This window comes from Sinocyclocheilus rhinocerous, unplaced genomic scaffold (assembly GCF_001515625.1).
Source record: "Sinocyclocheilus rhinocerous isolate Xijiao unplaced genomic scaffold, SAMN03320098_v1.1 scaffold334, whole genome shotgun sequence".
Taxonomy (NCBI): domain Eukaryota; kingdom Metazoa; phylum Chordata; class Actinopteri; order Cypriniformes; family Cyprinidae; genus Sinocyclocheilus; species Sinocyclocheilus rhinocerous.
Genome location: NW_015658500.1, coordinates 459,295 through 478,959, shown reverse-complemented (window position 1 = coordinate 478,959; position 19,665 = coordinate 459,295). Strand labels below are relative to the sequence as shown.

Genomic DNA, 19,665 nt, shown 5'->3' with positions numbered 1-19,665 from the left:
AGAGGTGACAAAATATGACACAGCAAATGCACCGTGTTTTTACTGAGTGTGTTTTCTCATCAGTGTAATACTTTGCTGCGCAGCTCGTCCTCCATGGAGAAGTACACAAAGCGGATACAGGCTCCCACCAGGTTCTCAATGAGCCGTACAGTGTCCAGTCGGGCCTGGAACTGGGACGACACCATTCCCATGAAGATCTGGCCACTCAGAGCCTGCACACAGTCCTCCTTCTCCAAACCTTCTCCAATACCCTCTGAAACATATACAGTACACAAACATATTAGAGTTGGTAAGTTTGATTCATTTCAGTGAATCAGTTGAAACCATCTACTACAAATCAAAAAATGGATCAATCTAGTAATCTATCCATCCATCCATCCATCTCTCTGTCTATCTAGATGCATATCTATTCATCCTCGTATCTACAAATCGAAAAATCCATCCATCCATGTATCCATCTATGCATCTATCCACTGAGCTATGTATCTATCCAGCTACATATCTAGCTGTCTATCCACCTATCCAGCTACGTACTACATAGCTATCCATCCATCCATCCATGTATCTATCCATCAATCCATCTTATCTATTCAGGTATTTATCTATCTGACTATCATCTACGTATCCTTTATCCATTAATCCATCCAAGTGTCCATCTAACCATCTGTCTATCCATCTATGTTTCTATTCATCCATCCATTCAGCTATCTATCCAGCTACGTATCTGTCTATCCCTTGATGTATCTATACATCCATCTAGCTATTTATCCAGCTATCTGTCTATCCATCTATACATTTATGTAGCTATCCATCTATGTATCTATCGAGCTACATAAACATCTCTTTATGTATCTATGGGATCAGCTGATCGTCAGACAAACATATCAAGATATATATTTTTAGCTCTACTGTCCAGATTAGGAGCTGATCAGGCAATGTCTCTTACCATCAGAACTCCAGCTGTTCCTGCGGCTGCCATGTTTGATGGGGGTGGTACTGGGAAGCTCCACCCCAGAAAAGAGCGTGGGGCCTGGAGCCAGCTCCACACACTTTCCATTTAGCTGTCCAGACAATGCCACCTGCATAGGCTTATAGGCGAATGCAGAACAATATCCTGACAGACAGGCACGTTGGTAGAAATCTAAAACCTTTTTCCTATGGGGCATAATACCAGTACTTTAGTACACAAACAAATTCCACTCTGCATATTAAGAAAACTAAATGACTAGTGTCAGTTTTTTTAATTAGTGTCTCTGACCTATCCGAGCCAGACAGCGGATAGATGTCCGCCCCATCCCAGAAATCTGTGCAGGCTTCTAGGATGAGGTCGGCCGAGCCGTGGGACAGCATCTGTACATTATCTGAACGGAGTTCAAAGGGCAAAGGTCAATGACTAAACAAAACCACCAAGGACAAACAGGAAGTGAGATAGAAAAAAATGGGCCGTACTGGTAGTGCTGTCCCTGACGAACAGACTGATGAGGTGACTGATGGGAGGCTGGCGTTTGGTGAAGTGATGGAGTCGCCGGGGGACAGATTCTTTGGCCTTCTCTCCGGAAGGAAGCTGGTACAGAGACAGATGATTCTCATGCTTAAACAGTTCCCTCGCTCCCGGAGTAAAACCTGACATACAACAGAACAGGAAATAATAACCCAGTAATCTTAAGAAAGGATGTGAAGACAGTAAAACGAGTTTAACGTCACTAGAAGTACTGCCAGAGTAGAAGTTCATAAATGATTAGGGATGCACAATATCCAATATATATTGCGCATCCATACTGGCCAATATTAGAGATTTTTTTCAATTATCATTATGGGTTGAGGCTTGCACCAATATTAATATTCTGCCTGATACAGATAACTGTTAAATGCCTGAAACGAAAATTCAACATTATTTTTGTTGACAAAAATGAAAAATAAAGAAAGAAATGGAATTGGAAGAAATGGAAGGAATGTCTGCACACTAGCAAAACCGCTCCTATATATATATATTTATTTATAAACAACGCAACATTTCGACCGATTAGATCTTCGTCAGGCACCAAATTAATCGACTGAAACGTTGCATTGTTTATGAATAAATATATATATATAGGAGCGGTACTTATTTATTTATTTATTATTATTCTTTTTTATCCTGCACCTGGGCCCAATTTGGGTTTTTGGATGCGCACACTGTTTTGTATTTTCTTATATTTTTAAAATGTTTTAAATAAAACAATAAAAACGAAAACATTGTCATTTTAATTGCTACAAATTAATATAGGCCTCACAAAATAATACACAGTATGAAAAAATATATAGTTATGTTTTGCTAAAGAATACATTAAATTATTCGTTTTTTAAATTTCTGTTGACAATACTAATACAGATTGAATGTGTTGAATAATGATTTAAAAAAGTCCTTTCTGTTTGTATAGCCCTGTATTCTTGTGATGGGAAGCCCATAGAAGCTACAGGAGTCCAAAATTAATGAAAGATTATTGTGCAATACTATAAACCCTGAAAAGATATATGTTTATTAACATGCTTCTGTCATTTACCTATAAGGCGAGATAGTTCACAGAGGCCCCAGGGAACATGAACGGGTAGAACCGCCCCATGGCATTCCTGCAGCGCCAGGTTTGACAAGTGGTCTGAGAATCTGCAGAGCTGCTGGGTGACGGTGGTATTGCACAGGTTCAACAGGATGTTCAAGCCAAGAGGCTTCAAAGAGGGCAGGTGATTCTGCCAACCGGAATCATCAAACTGGATGCTGACAGGGTTCTGCTGATCCTGGGACAGGCTCAACATCTCCAGATGATAGTCGCACACGAAATCTTCTGCTTCACACAGATCATCACCCATACCGCATGGCTGGAAATAGAGACACATACAAATACATAAACCAAACTGCATAGTTAGAACCTGAACCAGCTCAAGCAGCAACATAAAGATGTAGTCCTACCTGAGCAATGTCATCTTCACCAACCTCAGTGTCATGGCTGAAACTGACATTGGATCCTGAAGGGTGTTTGGAACGGGTGGTTTGGGGTCCTTGATGCTGCCGCTGGGTGTCTGAGGAGCGGGCGGTGTCATGTGATGTCTCGCTGGGTTCCTGCTCAGCCATGTGAAGGGAGGGTTCAAACACTGGTAAACACAGCAGTGCTTCGCCTTCCTGAGGCTAAACACAGAAAAACACACACAGACTGAAGTGAGACAAAACACAGGCTAAAATAACAACTTATTCAAGTCCAGCCCTATCAGGTACAATTATATGCTGCATTTTTGCAGAAACCTTATTCAAATCATCATAATTAAAAGAAATTGTATGATACTCCAGTCTAGCTATCGGCAGTACCTCGTCACGTTCCTCCTCGCCCTCTGTCCTGCAGAGGGAGTTGACTAACAGCTCATCTCTGAGGTCTTCCTGGCTGTCATGAGGAGGTTCTACTCGTCCGCTGAAGAACAACACAGTCTCGGGACTAGGGTTGGGCCAGGACAGAATGCCTTGCTTATCCACACAGCACAGCACCTATGAGCGGGTCAGGAAATATGATAAAACAAGAAACTTCATCAGTTAATAAAGCTTATGATTCTTGGAATTTAAAGTAATACTAATGGAATCATTTTCAAGCAAATGTCTATTGTTTTCACCAAATAATGTAAATGCATTTAATAGATTACTGCACATGATTGCTACAACAATATTGTAAATGCCACTCGTGGTGTTGATCATAATTAAGTTTTAATAAAAAATTAATTCAAATTGTGTACTGTTGATGAAGAACAGCTACAAAGCTAATACAACTACACTCCCCATCAAGCATAAGAATGATAAAATGTGTTGGACAGTAAACCGATTTGCGGTGTTGCATTCACGCCCTCCAGTCTTGCATTATAAAGAGTATTTAATTACTGTAAACACCTCTTGAAATTTGTTTATACATACTGAGGGATGTGTTGTAATTATTGTTTGTGGTCATTACCAGCATGATACAGAATCTCAAGGATGTAAACAAACGTTTAAGAACGGGGACAGGATCAAGTTCTTAGAATGGTTCTGCTATTAAAGAGACATATTAATGGAGCACTAATTTAAATATTTGAGCAGAATGTCTCCTGAATGTCTATATCAGTTACAGCCCTGCTGTAATTGATAATTAGGTTGAAAATAACCCAGAACAGTCCTTTAATTTTTATTCATTTTTAAAGTCAACATTAAAGGCAGGGTATGTGATTTTTCAAAAACACTTTAGAAAACTGATTCGGCCCGAATAGCAAAACAAACTGTTTTGGTGATTTCAAATATCAACATTGGCTACCAGAAATCGCTTACTCTGCCTTTAAGCCATTTTTCAAATTGCAAGCAGGAAGTGTAACATTTCCAGTATGACAGCAGGAGGAGCACTTACAGTGACCGAACCCAACGAGTGTAGCAGACTGGAGGTATAACAGAGGGTCTGGGACTCTCCCTTCAACACACTGACCAGGTGTCTCCACACACAGCGTAGAATCTCCTATACACAAGCACGTACACACACACACACAAACACACAAATATGGAGTGAGTGTCATCGTCTCTCCTGACTGAAACTCAAATCCATGCATCAGCACCTCTGGGTTGCGAATGGCCCTGCAAAAGTGTCAGGATTTATGAAACCTGGTTCTGGATGTCATCCTCAGACAAAACACACACACACACACACAAAGAGAAGCTCTGTAAGACAAAGCCTGGTAGAGTTAGGCAGGAAGAAAGCAGCAGTAGCATGTCCAGTCTTGGGTTTGTCCTGGTGCATTCAGAGATTTTTTAAGGATTGTTTCATAAAGATAAATGCACCTTGCAGCAGGAAAAGGGAGAGAAAAATTTAAATTGACAGAATGACAGAATTTGAAACTGAAGCAAACAAATGAAAGCTTGATGCAGCAGCTACAGGAGAGCAGCACTGAACTGAAGAACTGAAAGCTGTTAGCTGCAGGTGAATCTATCTGACGCACATCAGATGTCCAAGTATCCACCTTTAAAGTCAAGATGAAATCAAAACTGAACTAATTTACTTTCTTAATACATGTTCCTGTTCCCATTGTGAATTATTTATCAGTACATGTAAAGAAAAACTGGTTGCCATTAAAAGCATAATGACTTATTCCGCCTATCAATTGACTTTCAGCATATCAGAATGATTTCTGAAGGATCATGTGACACTGAAGACTGCTGAAAATTCAGCTTTGCCATCAAATGAATAAATTACAATTTAAAACATAAAATAAAAAACAGTTACTTTAAAATCATAATATTTCACAATTTTACTGTTTTTATACATTTTGTAAGCACTTTTTTCAAAAACATTAAAAAAAAGTCACTGATCCCAAACTTTTTAACCTTAGTGCATTTATAAATTATCTCTGTAAATATATCTGCAAAAAAAAAAAAAAAAAGTCAACTGTTAGGACTATACTAGGATATAGGCGGCCTTGAATCTAACAGACATGGAAACTCGACAAAAACCACAAAAGTCCAATTTTGATTTCACTGGGTCTTTAAAGACACATCATCAAAAATACACACACACACTCAGACTTTAACTGTGCACAACTGTTAAATAAACCACTGAGGAAGTTTATGAAGATCGTCTTAAAACCTTTCTTTTTTTGTTTTCCAAAGTCTTTAAAAATAAAACATTAAACGGCAAAACACTTCCAGCCTGTTCATGTATCTGATCTGTCCATGCAGACAAATACTTACCACACTTTGGAAATTTTAAAGGGAAAAAACAGAGTCTTGATCATGCAGAAGTTCTCAAAATGTACATGAACTCAGATAAATGTAGTTTAGACACGCATCACCACTATAGAAAGAGTGTATACTCTATCATGCAAATCTCAGGCAGACAGAAGGTGGGCAGGCAAAGGCCGAGGGGTCACAGGTCAGCGTGTGGGGTGCCAAACTAACCGGCAGCACAAGAAGCGAAAAAGGTGTAAATTAATTTAAAAAAAAGACCAGGGGTATATTGGCTGATTTTGCAAACTTGATCGAACACGTGAGATGAAGTGACTGTTTTTTAAAAGAAAAAAAAAACAGGCTCTTTTCATTGTGATCCTCTGATAAAGAAGTTGACATGAGTAATTATCAGAACAAAAAGATGAAGAAAAAGATGATGGTTGTGGAAGGGCCCAGAGCAAGGGAGAAGGATCACAAGAAGCGTGTGGTGAACGGGTGGGAGAGGAGGAGGAGGAATACAGAGGATATACCTGGGAGGACACCACTTCCGTGTAGCTGCTTAGAGTGTCCTCAGAGAACTTAGCAAGCTGGGATGAGAGAAAAGTCTGATTAAACACCTAATCAGACGGTCAGCCCTCCGTTTCAACTCTAGCCTTATCGCTTCACCTCGGCTCTGCAATCCCTCCCTAAGCCACTCTACTACTAGTGTGAGCTGGGCCAATAAGCTTTACTTCCTCATGCAGTGTTAAGGCTGCAAATAAAAGTTAATACACACAGTAATCACAGACAGAGCGAGTTACAATTTTGCAGCAATATCCGTTGGTGTGGGATTTGGGAAGTTCTGCGAGTTGTGCACGTTTTGCGTCTGCATATGTGTGAGTGTGAATTGTTAACGAACAATTCATGAATTAGCATGAACAAGTAAATGAATGTGCTGTGTTCTGTTTGTCTTACCAGGCCAGTGGGAGAGTTACAGCTGGACTCGGCTAACAAGCGGGCCTCTCCGTACGCATTGACCAGAATCCACATCACAGGAAACAGAAGAGGTAAAATCGGCAATACACCCATCATCTATTCATCAAAGACAGCAAGAGAAGGAGAAAAAGAGGGAAAGAGAAACATCAATACCAACATTGTTGTGGCCAATAAAACGTTTGCGCCTCTTTGTGTCTCTAATTCAAATTGATTTGGTATCTCTGTGCAGGCTTTGATAAAAACAAAGAAAAAAACATGTAAATATTTAAATAATATTTTCCAATAGTAGTCATTTAAAGCATTATAACAGTGGCTCGCAACCTTTTTTATTCCATGACTTCAGTTTTTCGTGATTTACTGGATAAGGATTAACAAGTATTTTTAATAAAATTTTTGAAAGAGTTTGTCATAACTAGAAATCTGTATATTATAAAAAATGTCCATTCTTTTCATCTCTTTTCCAGATGTATTAATCATCTCATATTTTAAATCACACCTGATATGGGAGAAGTGAAGACAGTGAATTAACATAAGAAATAACTTGATTTTTAGTTGTTTTGGCTCATTTTAATGCTTATTTTGGCTTATTTCAAATAATTTTAAGTCACCTTGACACCCCCTTGGAATTTTGCTGAGCTCCCCTGGTTGAGAACCACTGTGTTACAGTGATGGCTTTTAAAAAAAACGTAAATAATCTCAGGTTTCATAGCATATTGCGAGGACACACTACCCAGAATCTCATATTCATAACAGCAAAAACTGCTTCATTAAAGTGACCATTGTAGATTTCACTAACAATCTTGAGGAAAGTTCCCCATATAAGAAATGTAGCTGCTTGCTTTTATTTGGAACGATTATATGAGTATCATTCCCTTCCTGCAATGCCTTGCAAGGGTGCAATAATGTCATTTGAAACTTGCCTAATCACTCTAATGGTTAATAACCTAAATGAAGGTGCAATAAAAGAACTATTAAATGAAAAAGAGAATGCTATGATGACTTTAACCTAATATTTACTATTCTCAGAGTGTGAAAGCAGTTCTGAATAAAAAAACTGAAAGAAAGATTTGACTTGTGATTAACTACTATCAACCTGCAACTGAAGGAAGTTGAAGGGTCCAGTGGTGAGACCGGGAGTGTCACAAAAGTACCAGATCGTGTTAACAGAGAAAAAGGCCACCTATAAATGAAAATTTGACCAAAGATCATCATCAGTAAATGGACACACATTTTCATGCGTTATCACACATCTTGCATCTGGGGCATGTGAGCGTCATGACAGCTTTCACACTGACACTACATCATTTTAAGTTGCTTCATAAAAGCTAATATTGCCAAAGATTGTGTTGATAAACAGGTTTTCAAAAAATAATCACCTTATTTTCTGCTGAGTTCAGCAGGCTCAATAATAAAAATCTACATACATACTATGCAGTACGAATACAGCAAATTGTTAACGTGAGTGTCAAAAAAGATGTTGCTTGCAGGCACAATATGTGTGAATCAAACCATTTTGAAATCTTAAAGTGTGCATGGGTTCAGTTTTGTCATACCAATACAGCTGGACAGGCGAATTTGGCAATGATGGACTGCACTGTGAAACGTTCATTATCAAGGGCTGTGATTGGACGGGAGAGAGCCATATCAAGACTGTTCCTATTGGCCAGAAAAAGGTGCTTAGTTACTAATAGCTGTTGTGAGAACACAAAAATGTTCACATATCACACAAGATAAAATGGCATGAAAAAAAATTTAGTTATCATTTCCTTAAATTAATCAAACCAAAAATATTTCAGCTTTCATAGTTTGTTTGGCTCGGAGGTATGAACCTGACACTGTCGAGTATAGGTGTGCGCACCACCCTGAAGAGGCGGTACTGCTGAGGACTGTGGGGGCCCCTCCGCTCATTCCCGCGTGGGGAAGGAGGAGGAGAGAATGGCGGAAAAAGGTCTCCTGGCTCCAGCACGATGTGTTCGTCGTCCTGGTAACAGAACATACAGCAATTGAGAAGAACAGAGCGAGAGAAACACTCATTAATAAACAGCATGTGTTCTCCAAGGTTTTCTTTTGTACGGTTTCAGATTCTAGCACAAAATACCAGTATGTAGTTCAGAGAGTTGCTACTTCAGGAAAATCAAAATAGCTTGACAGAGGATCTCTATTAAAAAGTGTAACACCATTTCCTAATCAGCCACGATGAGTGAGAGGACATTGTGTTAAATGCTTTGTTTTTATTTCTAAGGCATCACGCTACGTAGCACCACCCACTGAAAGCTAATTGGTCCAAAATCCCATTCCTCAAATAGAATTGTACATTGAATATCAAATCCTTCCTGATTGGCTGTGTTTGGGTCACACCACTAAAGTAGTAACCATACATGTAGTTACTATGTTACTTTGGCAGAAACTATGGTTACCATGCAGTGTTGTTATTGTTAATTAAAATTTAAACTATTAAACATTGTCTTCATTAATTGAAGTAAAGCTGAAATTAAACAAAATATAAGTATTAGATGTAAAACTTAAACTTAAAAACTTAATAGAATTAAAAATGTTGGCAACTAACTGAAATAAGCAGAAGTATTAAATTACTAAAACTAAAAAATAAATAAAGCAAGATATAAAAAAAATAATAAAAATGACAAAAGAACAAATAAAATAAAAACTTAACTGAAAATATACAAATAAATGTTTTAAACATTAACAAATGCTGTAATTTTCTACAGATAATACTAAAATAATAATGTTAACATGGTAATTGTTATGTATATTGTAAAATATCTCTATCCGACACAATAAATGAACAAAAAGAAACTTAAATCTGACATTACCTTGATGCCTCTGAGAGATGCAAAGGCTTCCTGGCCCGGTCTAAGAGCGATGACATCACCTTCCACCAGGAGACTGACAGGTAGATTGACCAGCTGCTCATCTCTAAATGTCCAATGCAGTGACCAGGAAGGGGAAGTCGGGGTGTAGAGGTCAGGACACAGAGAGGGGGCCCATCTGATTGGATGTCCTGCACTTCTCTCCAAATAATCTGGCAAACAATGAGAAAAAACGAGAGAGTTAACAAGTGAACATTTACTTTTTAGACTTGGAACAACAAGTCTAGCAACATGGAATGACATGAGAGTGAATAATGACAGAATTTTCATTTTTCGGTGAACTATATCATAATTCCAGTTATATCAAATTGTATTTAGCATTGCATGGAAATATAATGCAAATGAATTGATAAGCCACAGCATAACCATCATTATTATTTCTTGAAGCATGACTGATTCCTTTAGACGTTTATTCACTCGCTGCTCTCTCACCGTTCAGCTGTGAGATAATGGACTTGAGCCTCCGCACCATCTCACTCATCCGTAACCTCTGCTGCCGCCCAATGAGAAAGAGGTTCAGCAGCAGCAGGAGGAAAAGTGCGCCCGCGTTCACTAACTCTATGCCTTGACTAAGACAACAAAGGAAAGAGACTTACATAAAAAATATCTGATAGCTAAACTCGACTATGTGATGTTTTTTGCACTAAGCCATGCCCACCTGCCCGCCGGCTGGCTGCCATGACAACACAACAGCCCAACCACCACAATCAGAGTGAGAATAGCTCCTGGCCAATGGAAGCATGAATGCCGGTTGTCATGGTGAAGGAAGCTCTTAGCCCATTGCTCCTGTAAAACATAGGAAAAATAAAATCAGGACAAAAGTAATATACCATAACTGTGTTGATAACATGCAATCTAGAACAGACCTGTATGGTGGATCTACGGTGGCTGGATTTCTGGTGTTGCCCCAATAAGTTGGACAGCTGGTCCCGTAGGGTGCACAGAGCCTGAGCCGTGGACAGTCCCAGTGGAGTCGTCTCCTCCTCCTACAGCACAACCGGATGTCACAGTAAGTTCAAGTTAGCCACACAAATTTTCTGCTGTGACCAATAGAAATCTGCTTTGCTTGAAAGTGAAGAGGTGTGCTTCATACATCGCTACATTATTTTCTATAGACAAAGGACTTCTTTTGCCTATGAAATTTGGGCAAAATTTAGCTAATGTGACCAAAACTTAAGAATGCTGTCTATTACAGATAATAGCTCCTTTACTACAGTTTATAAAAACAAACACAAATCGTGTTTATTAATGCATTGCACTTACAAAGTAAGAGGGTTTAAAAGCAGAAATGTGAAGCTTGTATGGTTATAGCATTTCTAACAATTATAACATATACATATAAATGTAAATATATATATTTATTGGCAGTTGGTTGGTTGTATTTAAATGTATTGCCATATCAGCTTCACAGGCTATTCAACATTCAACAATATAATAATATTTTATAAAATTCAACTTAGAATTAAAAAGAGTAAACAATTTTGTATATACAACTCTTTAAAAGATCCTTTAAATGTACTTATAATAAAACTCTAAACGTTTTTCTTGGTCCATGATCTTACAAAAGTCCTTCAAAGTTTGCCTTGATTAAAAATTGTTGTCACATGACATTGGGCAGACCAAAAACATATGTTTTATAGACAAGTTTGTGCTACAATATGTCAGTGAGTCAGTCTAGTATTACTGGAATTATATCACACTAGTCGACATGTATTGTGGCTATACTAACAACAACTAAACAATCACTAGTGCAATGCATTGCCCCACAGATTGTCCCAACCTCAGAAATGAGCTGAAATAATTTTTCTAGAAATTGACAGCATGTCAAAAAGTTGTATTTAATCTGTAACATTTCATCATGACATTGTTAGTAAATAGCCATCAGTTGTTGTTTTTTTAATTAGCTTTTTCAACAGTTCTGAACTACTGAAGTAAAACATTGAGGGAATGCAGACGCAGTAACTCAAACCTATTTATTTAGGCAGAAACGTTCATCGTTTAACATGCCTAGTTTGGTCACAAAAGAAAAGCCTCTCTCTGCGCTGATGAATTCTCGCTATACTACCAGTAGACTTCTGGGACGGCCGGGGTCCTGTAGTAGCAAGTGAAGGCCTCAGCGTTATAAATAAACACGCCGCTTTCCCACAGCCAGAGAGGCACTAAATCCCTGCACGAGCATCTCTTACACATCAACAAGCAGGGATTTACTAGCTTGCACAGGGGCACATGCAGTCACGCATGCTGGCCCATTACGGATAAACCACTCAAGACCTTGAGAAATGCATGGAACATTTACACCCAGAATACAAAGAAGAGTGCACATGCACCTGCCACGGCACTCTCACCTGTTCAAAAAAGTACTCAAGATTAATCACACATAAACAACAGATTTAAGCCTTTTGCACACAAGACCAAAACGTTGGATGTCAGACAGTCAGATTCAGACAGATCACAAACAACTGGGTTTGTTACCAGAAGCGTGCACAGATCCACTCACTTTATTCTTCCAAAACCAGGCCCCAATTTTCAGGATCATGGCTGTGAATAGTCCCTCTGCTGCAGACAGACTAATGTGCGACTGGTGTGCATGTGGGTTGGACACGAGTGTGCCGGGGTGCTACGGGATAATGTATGCTGCTGTTTCAGCACCAGTCGCACAGTCTGGACAGACAGTCTCTGCCTCTGCGCATTCAGAAGCTGTGCACTGGACACGTCCCAGCCACTCTGGTGTAGTCTGCCAGCTAAAAAAGCTTTGCAAACTAAAACCAGTACAATTTGACCAGAGAGGATGAACACACAACCGTTCTTTTCAACCAGTAACAGTGTGTAGGTCTCCAGTTATGCTTAAGAAGAATGAACAGAAAAGAAAGGAGATTTTGTGAATTGTAGTGTTAATTAAGTTGAGAGCTCTGTAGAGGCAGCTGCGACACACCGCCTGAAGAGAAACAGGCAAAAGGGGTGTAAAATGACAATGAAAAACTGAAAGGGGTGAGCAGGTATCAGGGTTGGGGAGCTTTTGAGAGAAAGAACTGGAGTATGAAGTGAGGGAGAGGGGCTTGACAGACAAACAAAAGTATGGTGTGCCCTCGCCGCCCTGTCCAGGCATTCATCCATTCCAGCTAACACAGCTATTTACAATCCTAGCAGTGATGGGGCGCAGCAGGACGAAAAGCATCCTCAATGAACTTCACAACCTTACTAAAGTATGGATCAAACGATCATCATCATGAACACTGATATGTAATAAAAATAGAATATGGAAAAACAAACTGACTAGTTGGAAATATTCTCTCATTCTCTCATTTCATTTCACCCTGAAATGAAAATTCTGCCATCATACTCACCCTCATGTCATTCCAAACCTATATGACTTTTTTTGTTCTGTGAAACACAAAAGAAGATATTTTAAAGTGTGTTTCAACGTTAATGGGGATCCAAGATGATTCAAGTCACTAAAAAGGTTTTATTTTAATATTATGTATATACTATTATAGTATTTATTAATATTTTGAATTAGCTTTTATTTTTAGATTTTATGTTTTAGTAATTTTGTGCTTTTGTTTTTGTTTTTTATCATTCTATTTAGCTTTATTTATTTTTCTATCATTTTCAGTTTTAGTAATTTTAGTAGGCTACTTCAACATAAACTCCAATTAGCTGCCAAGGCAACATTTCAAACTTTCATGCAAGTGTAATCTTTTCAATCTAATATCAATATTTTATTTCACATTTATTTCACTTCATTTAAATCATTTTAGTTAACAATAAAACAATGCAAACAGGGCATTAAGATAAATGAATTTAATGCATGAACCATGATGTTTGAACCAATGAGGTTTGACTTTTAATGTTCATATTAGCATATTTAATGTAGCCTGTGTATGTAAATGTTGATCAGTGTTTTGATTTGATGTGAAAGTAAACAAAGTCTTAAATATTATATATACAATCAGATGTATGCACTTATGTTTGGATAAATCACCTGTATGTTCTTTTTGAGACTTGAAACTTTTGAACCCCATTGAAATTGGCATTATTTAGACAAAAACAGCTCAAACATTCTCCAAAACATCTTCTTTTTTGTTCCATTATTTATGACAGGATTGTCATTTTTGGGTGAACTATACCTTGAAGTCAAATAATAGCAGCCTGTTCTTACATTGTACATGCAAGTTTGTGAAGGGCTTTCTGAAGAGCTTTGTTTAACTGACAAGAGCAGTTTAAAATACGAGAAAAGGAGAGAGAGAGAGTGGCATCTCCTGGGACATTTGCCGTCACATTCTCACTAGGTGGTCTCATCAGGGTTCTGTATAAATGTGCTGACCCCTTCCACAGGACCTGAGGGAGATCAGTCTCACCACAAATATGTATTTCAAGATGCAGATGGAGCCAGCACTCTGGGACAGCATGCTGTCCTCTGACATTTGATGAGACTCTGGATGACAAGACGGAAATGAGGAAGAGATGAGTGCGGAGGGAAGGAAGAAACACAGAAGCGCCGGATGACAGGAGAGGGGAAAGGTTCCGTTCCTCTCAAATTGAAGCCAAAGAATAACATCTTCAGCTTCAACGGGATTGGGCAGCCATCAAAATGTCACTTTTTTCCTCTTTACCCCTCCTTTTGTCTCTCTCAAGGGTCTGAAGTGTATAGGAGAATATTTGTTTGAGAGTTGGCTGTTTGCACTGGGAGTTTCACTGAAGTGTGTAAATGTGGGTCGGCCTGAGAAGGAAGGAACACTGACCTCTGGATTATTGGAAGAGGACTGACCACAGCAGACAGGTCGTGTGATACTTATGTCTGCCCATGTTCTCTTTTCGTTTATTCCCACAGGCCTCTTTCTGACATTTACAAATATTTCAGAAAGCCACAGCCTATCTGCATTCTTTAAACAGGACTTAAACAACAAAAGATAGTCTGAAAAAAAATCACAAACCTGTATAGGGTTGCATCTCATATAGTATAAGAAAACAATACGGCAGAATCAAAAGGGTATGTATTGGTATGTATGTATAACCCCCCCAGTTAGTTTTTTTTTTTATTAATATATCAATCCAATCCAGATGTGATTTCATTATTGCCGATTTGAACTGATTTTTTAATTGCTGTTAAAACTGTTTAATGCACAGGTAGATCCAAGTCAGTTTAATCACTATTCTATGTTAATGCGCTGTTTTAATTGATGCACACACATCACCTGCACACAGATATTGCAGATTGTGCTGTGCACACACAAAAACATCCACAGAAACTTGTTGTCAACACTGCTGAATTGCAACATTATATTTCTCAGCAACAAGGAGGTAAAATCACTGTTTTTGAAGTAACTAAACTTACAGCTTCATTGTTTGTAGAGAGAGATGCAGGTAGTTACATGCAGATGCAGGGAATTACAAACCAACTTTTCATCTCTTTCTCTCTCTCTCTCTCTCTCTCTATCTCTCAATCGATCAATAATTAATTGAAATAAATGCTATAATTCATTCAAACAAATGTGATCTTACTGCACTACTTCATCTCTGTGTCTGATTGGAAGCAGGCTAGCTCTAACTAGCTGTAACTGAGGAAAATACATGTAATTTTTACCCTTCCGGTCAAATATTGCACCGCAAGCATCATTATTTGTTCCAAACTGTGATGCACATCTGAATAAAATGTATTATCAAAAAGGATGAAAAAAACTGTAGGGATGAGGACTTGTTTCTATCCATTGGTTGTTGATTGGATGAAGCCAGATCGGAACCCTAGTGAAAAATAAATATACTAAAATGTATTTGAAATACATTTATTTCATGCTAAGTATACTACAAATACATTTAAATATCTATGTACTTAATAAAAAAATGCCCTGAAATTGTACTGTTGGTATACTAAACTGGTATACCTTAAGTCTGCTAAATTGGAACAACTAATTTTGTATTGAATGAACTTTAATTATGCGTAAGTAGTGCTGAAGTCCAATTAAAGATATACTTAAGTACAGTGGTGTGAAAAAGTGTTGGCCCCCTTCCTGATTTCTTATTTTTTTTGCATGTTTGTCACACTTTAATGTTTCAGATCATCAAACAAATTTAAATATTAGTAAAAGATAACACAAGTGAACACAACATGCAGTTTTTAAATGAAGGTTTTTATTATTAAGGGAAAACAAAATCCAAAACTACATGGCCCTGTGTGAAAAAGTGTTTGCCCCCTAAACCTAATAACTGGTTGGGCCACCCTTAGCAGCAACAACTGCAATCAAGCGTTTGCGATAACTTGCAATGAGTCTGTTACAGCGCTGTGGAGGAATTTTGGTCTACTCATCTATGCAGAATTGTTGTAATTCAGCCACATTGGAGGGTTTTTGAGCATGAACCGCCTTTTTAAGGTCATGCCACAGCATCTCAATAGGATTCAGGTCAGGACTTTGACTAGGCCACTCCAAAGTCTTCATTTTGTTTTTCTTCAGCCATTCAGAGGTGGACTTGCTGGTGTGTTTTGGATCATTGTCCTGCTGCAGAACCCAAGTTCGCTTCAGCTTGAGGTCACGAACAGATGGCCGGACATTCTCCTTCAGGATTTTTTGGTAAACAGCAGAATTCATGGTTCCATTTATCACAGCAAGTCTTCCAGGTCCTGAAGCAGCAAAACAGCCCCAGACCATCACACTACCACCACCATATTTTACTGTTGGTATGATGTTCTTTTTCTGAAATGCAGTGTTACTTTTACGCCAGACGTAATGGGACACACACCTTCCAAAAAGTTCAACTTTTGTCTCGTCAGTCCACAGAGTATTTTCCCAAAAGTCTTGGGGATCATCAAGATGTTTTCTGGCAAAACTGAGACGAGCCTTTGTTCTTTTTGCTCAGCAGCGGTTTTCGTCTTGGAACTCTGCCATGCAGACCATTTTTGCCCAGTCTCTTTCTTATGGTGGAGTCATGAACACTGACCTTAACTGAGGCAAGTGAGGCCTGCAGTTTTTGGATGTTGTTGTGGGGTCTTTTGTGACCTCTTGGATGAGTCGTCGCTGTGCTCTTGGGGTAATTTTGGTCGGCCGGCCACTCCTGGGAAGGTTCTCCACTTTTCCATGTTTTTGCCATTTGTGAATAATGGCTCTCACTGTGGTTCGCTGGAGTCCCAAAGCTTTAGAAATGGCTTTATAACCTTTTCCAGACTGATAGATCTCATTTACTTTCTTTCTCATTTGTTTCTGAATTTCTTTGGATCTCGGCGTGATGTCTAGCTTTTGAGGATCTTTTGGTCTACTTCACTTTGTCGGGCAGGTCCTATTTAAGAGATTTCTTGATTGCGAACAGGTGTGGCAGTAATCAGGCCTGGGTGTGGCTAGAGAAATTGAACTCAGGTGTGATAAATCACAGTTTTAACAGGGGGGCAAACACTTCTTCACACAGGGCCATGTAGTTTTGGATTTTGTTTTCCCTTAATAATAAAAACCTTCATTTAAAAACTGCATGTTGTGTTTACTTGTGTTATCTTTGACTAATATTTAAATTTGTTTGATGATCTGAAACATTAAAGTGTGACAAACATGCAAAAAAATAATGGTGACCCATACTTGGAATTAGTGCTCTGCATTTAACCCATCCAAAGTGCACACACACACCGTGAACACACACACATTTCTAAATTATTTTTTTAATATACAAAATTTAATCTAAACCATACTAAATTATAAGTAGCCTACATTAAGCAGTATATTATACATAAATTAAAATATAAATAAATCACCTTTAAAAAAAAATAAAAAATTTGATATGATATAAAAATGTTTGTGTAAAACATATAATATACTACTGCTTGGGTACTTGAAAGATAATTCTCTGTTTTTCAATGTTTTACATTTGGTGTTGTGAAGTAAAATATTTCAACTTTTAGAAATGCAGCATAGCACCCAAAATACCACTTTACCCCCAAAAACTAGTCACACAATTATTGTACTTTCATTTTAATCATTATGCTAAACAAAACTTCACATCCTAATTGAACCTCACGACCTTGCAATGCACTCCAGATTCAGGGTCTGATCCAGATCCCCCTGTTCCTGTACCACAGAAACAACTATCCCGGCACACTTCCCTTACCTCAGCAAAATCAATACAGGTAAAGACAAGAACCAAGAGCGGAACACAGCAACATCATTACTGCCAATTATATATAATGACTTTAATGATGCTGTCAAACACAAGCAATGTTAAAAAATTAATTCAGACAAAGGCAAATTTAGACATTCAAGGCCACACACAAGGTTGTGTGCATGAGTTTTCAATTGATAACAAGAATAAATATGCAGACTCAGCATTGCTGAAGCCCAGGGCAGGGTCAATGAGTTTGAGTTCACAGTCTGTGTCATATTACATGAGAGTAATTAATGCATGCGGCTGGACTTTGTTTCGAAAATGTAACCATACTAATTAATTAAATTCTACTACAAAAACAGTACGAATATTTATTAATTAAACATGTTATTATCATGAGACTAGTGTGATCATGAGACTTACATATTTTTTATCCTGCAGCTCCATTGCAGCCGCGGTCTCTCACCATACTCTGTCGAGATTCCCAGAGCTGGTAGTTACGGGCCACACTTGTCCCGATCCCAGCCCTTCTGGCAGAGGAAGGCAACTGTGGCCCCCAGCTCCAAGACACTGCACCTGCGGCCACTGCCAGTCTGAGGGACGGATGTCAGGGCTGTCGTCGAAGCCCAGGGGACTGGAATCAATAAGCGGGTGTAGCTTCTCACTTCTTACATTCAAAGGGATCTGATCAGGCCAGAAAGTGTTACAAAAGGAGTTATTACAAATAATCAATGACTACAATTAACCAAGTCAGGTTTACATGCTGTAGTTATTGGAAAATGTATGCACTCATGGTATCAGTATTCAAAATCATTCAGAATTCAAAATGGTAATCAGTATTCAAAATAAATAATTTTTTTCCCGCTATTGTCAATGGATGTACAGAAGATGGTCAGACTGGCATTTTCTCAGTTACTCATTTCACTGACAACAGCACACAAGAGTGCAATAAAGAGCAATAGCATGTCTGTAAATAAGGGTAGTTGACACAACATTTTTTTTTTAGGTTAAGTTATGACAAAGTTTAATGGTCCAACACAGGATGACAAAAGTACAAATATCCCTCAATTAATAAGGTTAAAAAACCTGCATGTATAATAATTATAAAAGAATGATCAAAATGTGGTTTAAAACAGCTTTTTGTTACACATTTTGTTGCTTTGCAGCCTTAAATGAAGACAGACACAGTTTTTGTTTTATCCAGCTGTGCAACTTATAACATCCGAGTGAAAGATATAACACCAACATCTCAGAAACATTTTTTAAATTAAAAAACAGAATCACTGAGTTGGAAAAAGAATCACCCCCCTCCTAAAAATGACTTGTAAACCTTCTCAATGGCACACAAAGCAATTTGACTTCCAAGCATTTCAGTCCTTGGTAGTGCAACTGAAGTAAACAATAAACTATGGGCGGCAAGGCACTGTCAAAAGCAAGGCACAAGTCAGGTCACATGCAGTCACGACTGAGCTTTGCCAAAACACACCTTTAAGATTCTGAGGCAGATGAGACTAAAATTGAATTATTTGGCCTCAACACCAAACGAAATGTCTGGCAGAAACCCAATACCGCTCACCTTCGAAATAAAGCATTCCTCCAGTAAAGCATGGAGGTGGTAATGTCCTGTTATGGGGGTGTTTCTCTGCAGCAGGGACTGGAGCACTTGTCAGGATAGAAGGAAAAAATGGATGGGGCAAAATACAGTCAAATTCTTGAAGAAAATCTGCTGCCCTCTGCCAGAAAGAAGGTTTACCTTCCAATATGACAATGACCCAAAGCACACAGCAAAACTGACCACACAGTGGTTGAAGGAGAAAAAGGTGAATGTCCTTGCATGGCCTAGTCAGAGCCCACACCCCATTGAAAAACTGTGGAATGACTTGAAATAGGGCTGGGCGATATGGGCAAAAATTCATATCTCTGTATTTTTTGGCTGATTTGCGATATAAGGTATGTATCTCAGTATTTTCATTTCTGTATTTGGACTAAAATACAAATAAATCTGTATTATATATATATATA

The 19,665-nt window shown here is 38.4% G+C and overlaps 1 protein-coding gene across 4 annotated transcripts in view; it reads right to left on the bottom strand.

Annotated features, from left to right (window-relative positions):
* Positions 1 to 19,665, bottom strand: part of LOC107722205 (transmembrane protein 94-like) — a 36,992-nt gene that overhangs the window by 7,225 nt on the left and 10,102 nt on the right. Inside the window, exons 2-19 of one of the 4 annotated variants that reach the window (XM_016530459.1) lie at positions 18,067 to 18,327; positions 10,431 to 10,550; positions 10,223 to 10,350; positions 9,997 to 10,133; positions 9,508 to 9,716; positions 8,506 to 8,657; positions 8,230 to 8,332; positions 7,770 to 7,856; positions 6,656 to 6,772; positions 6,232 to 6,288; positions 4,395 to 4,499; positions 3,341 to 3,514; positions 2,948 to 3,163; positions 2,544 to 2,856; positions 1,450 to 1,623; positions 1,259 to 1,361; positions 947 to 1,155; positions 72 to 253 (exon numbers count right to left, since the gene is read on the bottom strand). In XM_016530459.1, the coding sequence (XP_016385945.1) occupies positions 72 to 253; positions 947 to 1,155; positions 1,259 to 1,361; positions 1,450 to 1,623; positions 2,544 to 2,856; positions 2,948 to 3,163; positions 3,341 to 3,514; positions 4,395 to 4,499; positions 6,232 to 6,288; positions 6,656 to 6,772; positions 7,770 to 7,856; positions 8,230 to 8,332; positions 8,506 to 8,657; positions 9,508 to 9,716; positions 9,997 to 10,133; positions 10,223 to 10,350; positions 10,431 to 10,550; positions 18,067 to 18,090 (2,610 nt within the window). In that variant the 5' untranslated portion in view covers positions 18,091 to 18,327. Of the gene's footprint in view, positions 1 to 71; positions 254 to 946; positions 1,156 to 1,258; positions 1,362 to 1,449; positions 1,624 to 2,543; positions 2,857 to 2,947; positions 3,164 to 3,340; positions 3,515 to 4,394; positions 4,500 to 6,231; positions 6,289 to 6,655; positions 6,773 to 7,769; positions 7,857 to 8,229; positions 8,333 to 8,505; positions 8,658 to 9,507; positions 9,717 to 9,996; positions 10,134 to 10,222; positions 10,351 to 10,430; positions 10,551 to 12,061; positions 12,356 to 18,066; positions 18,328 to 19,665 lie in introns of those variants that run through there. The other 3 variants (XM_016530460.1, XM_016530458.1, XM_016530461.1) reach the window with 3 other exon arrangements.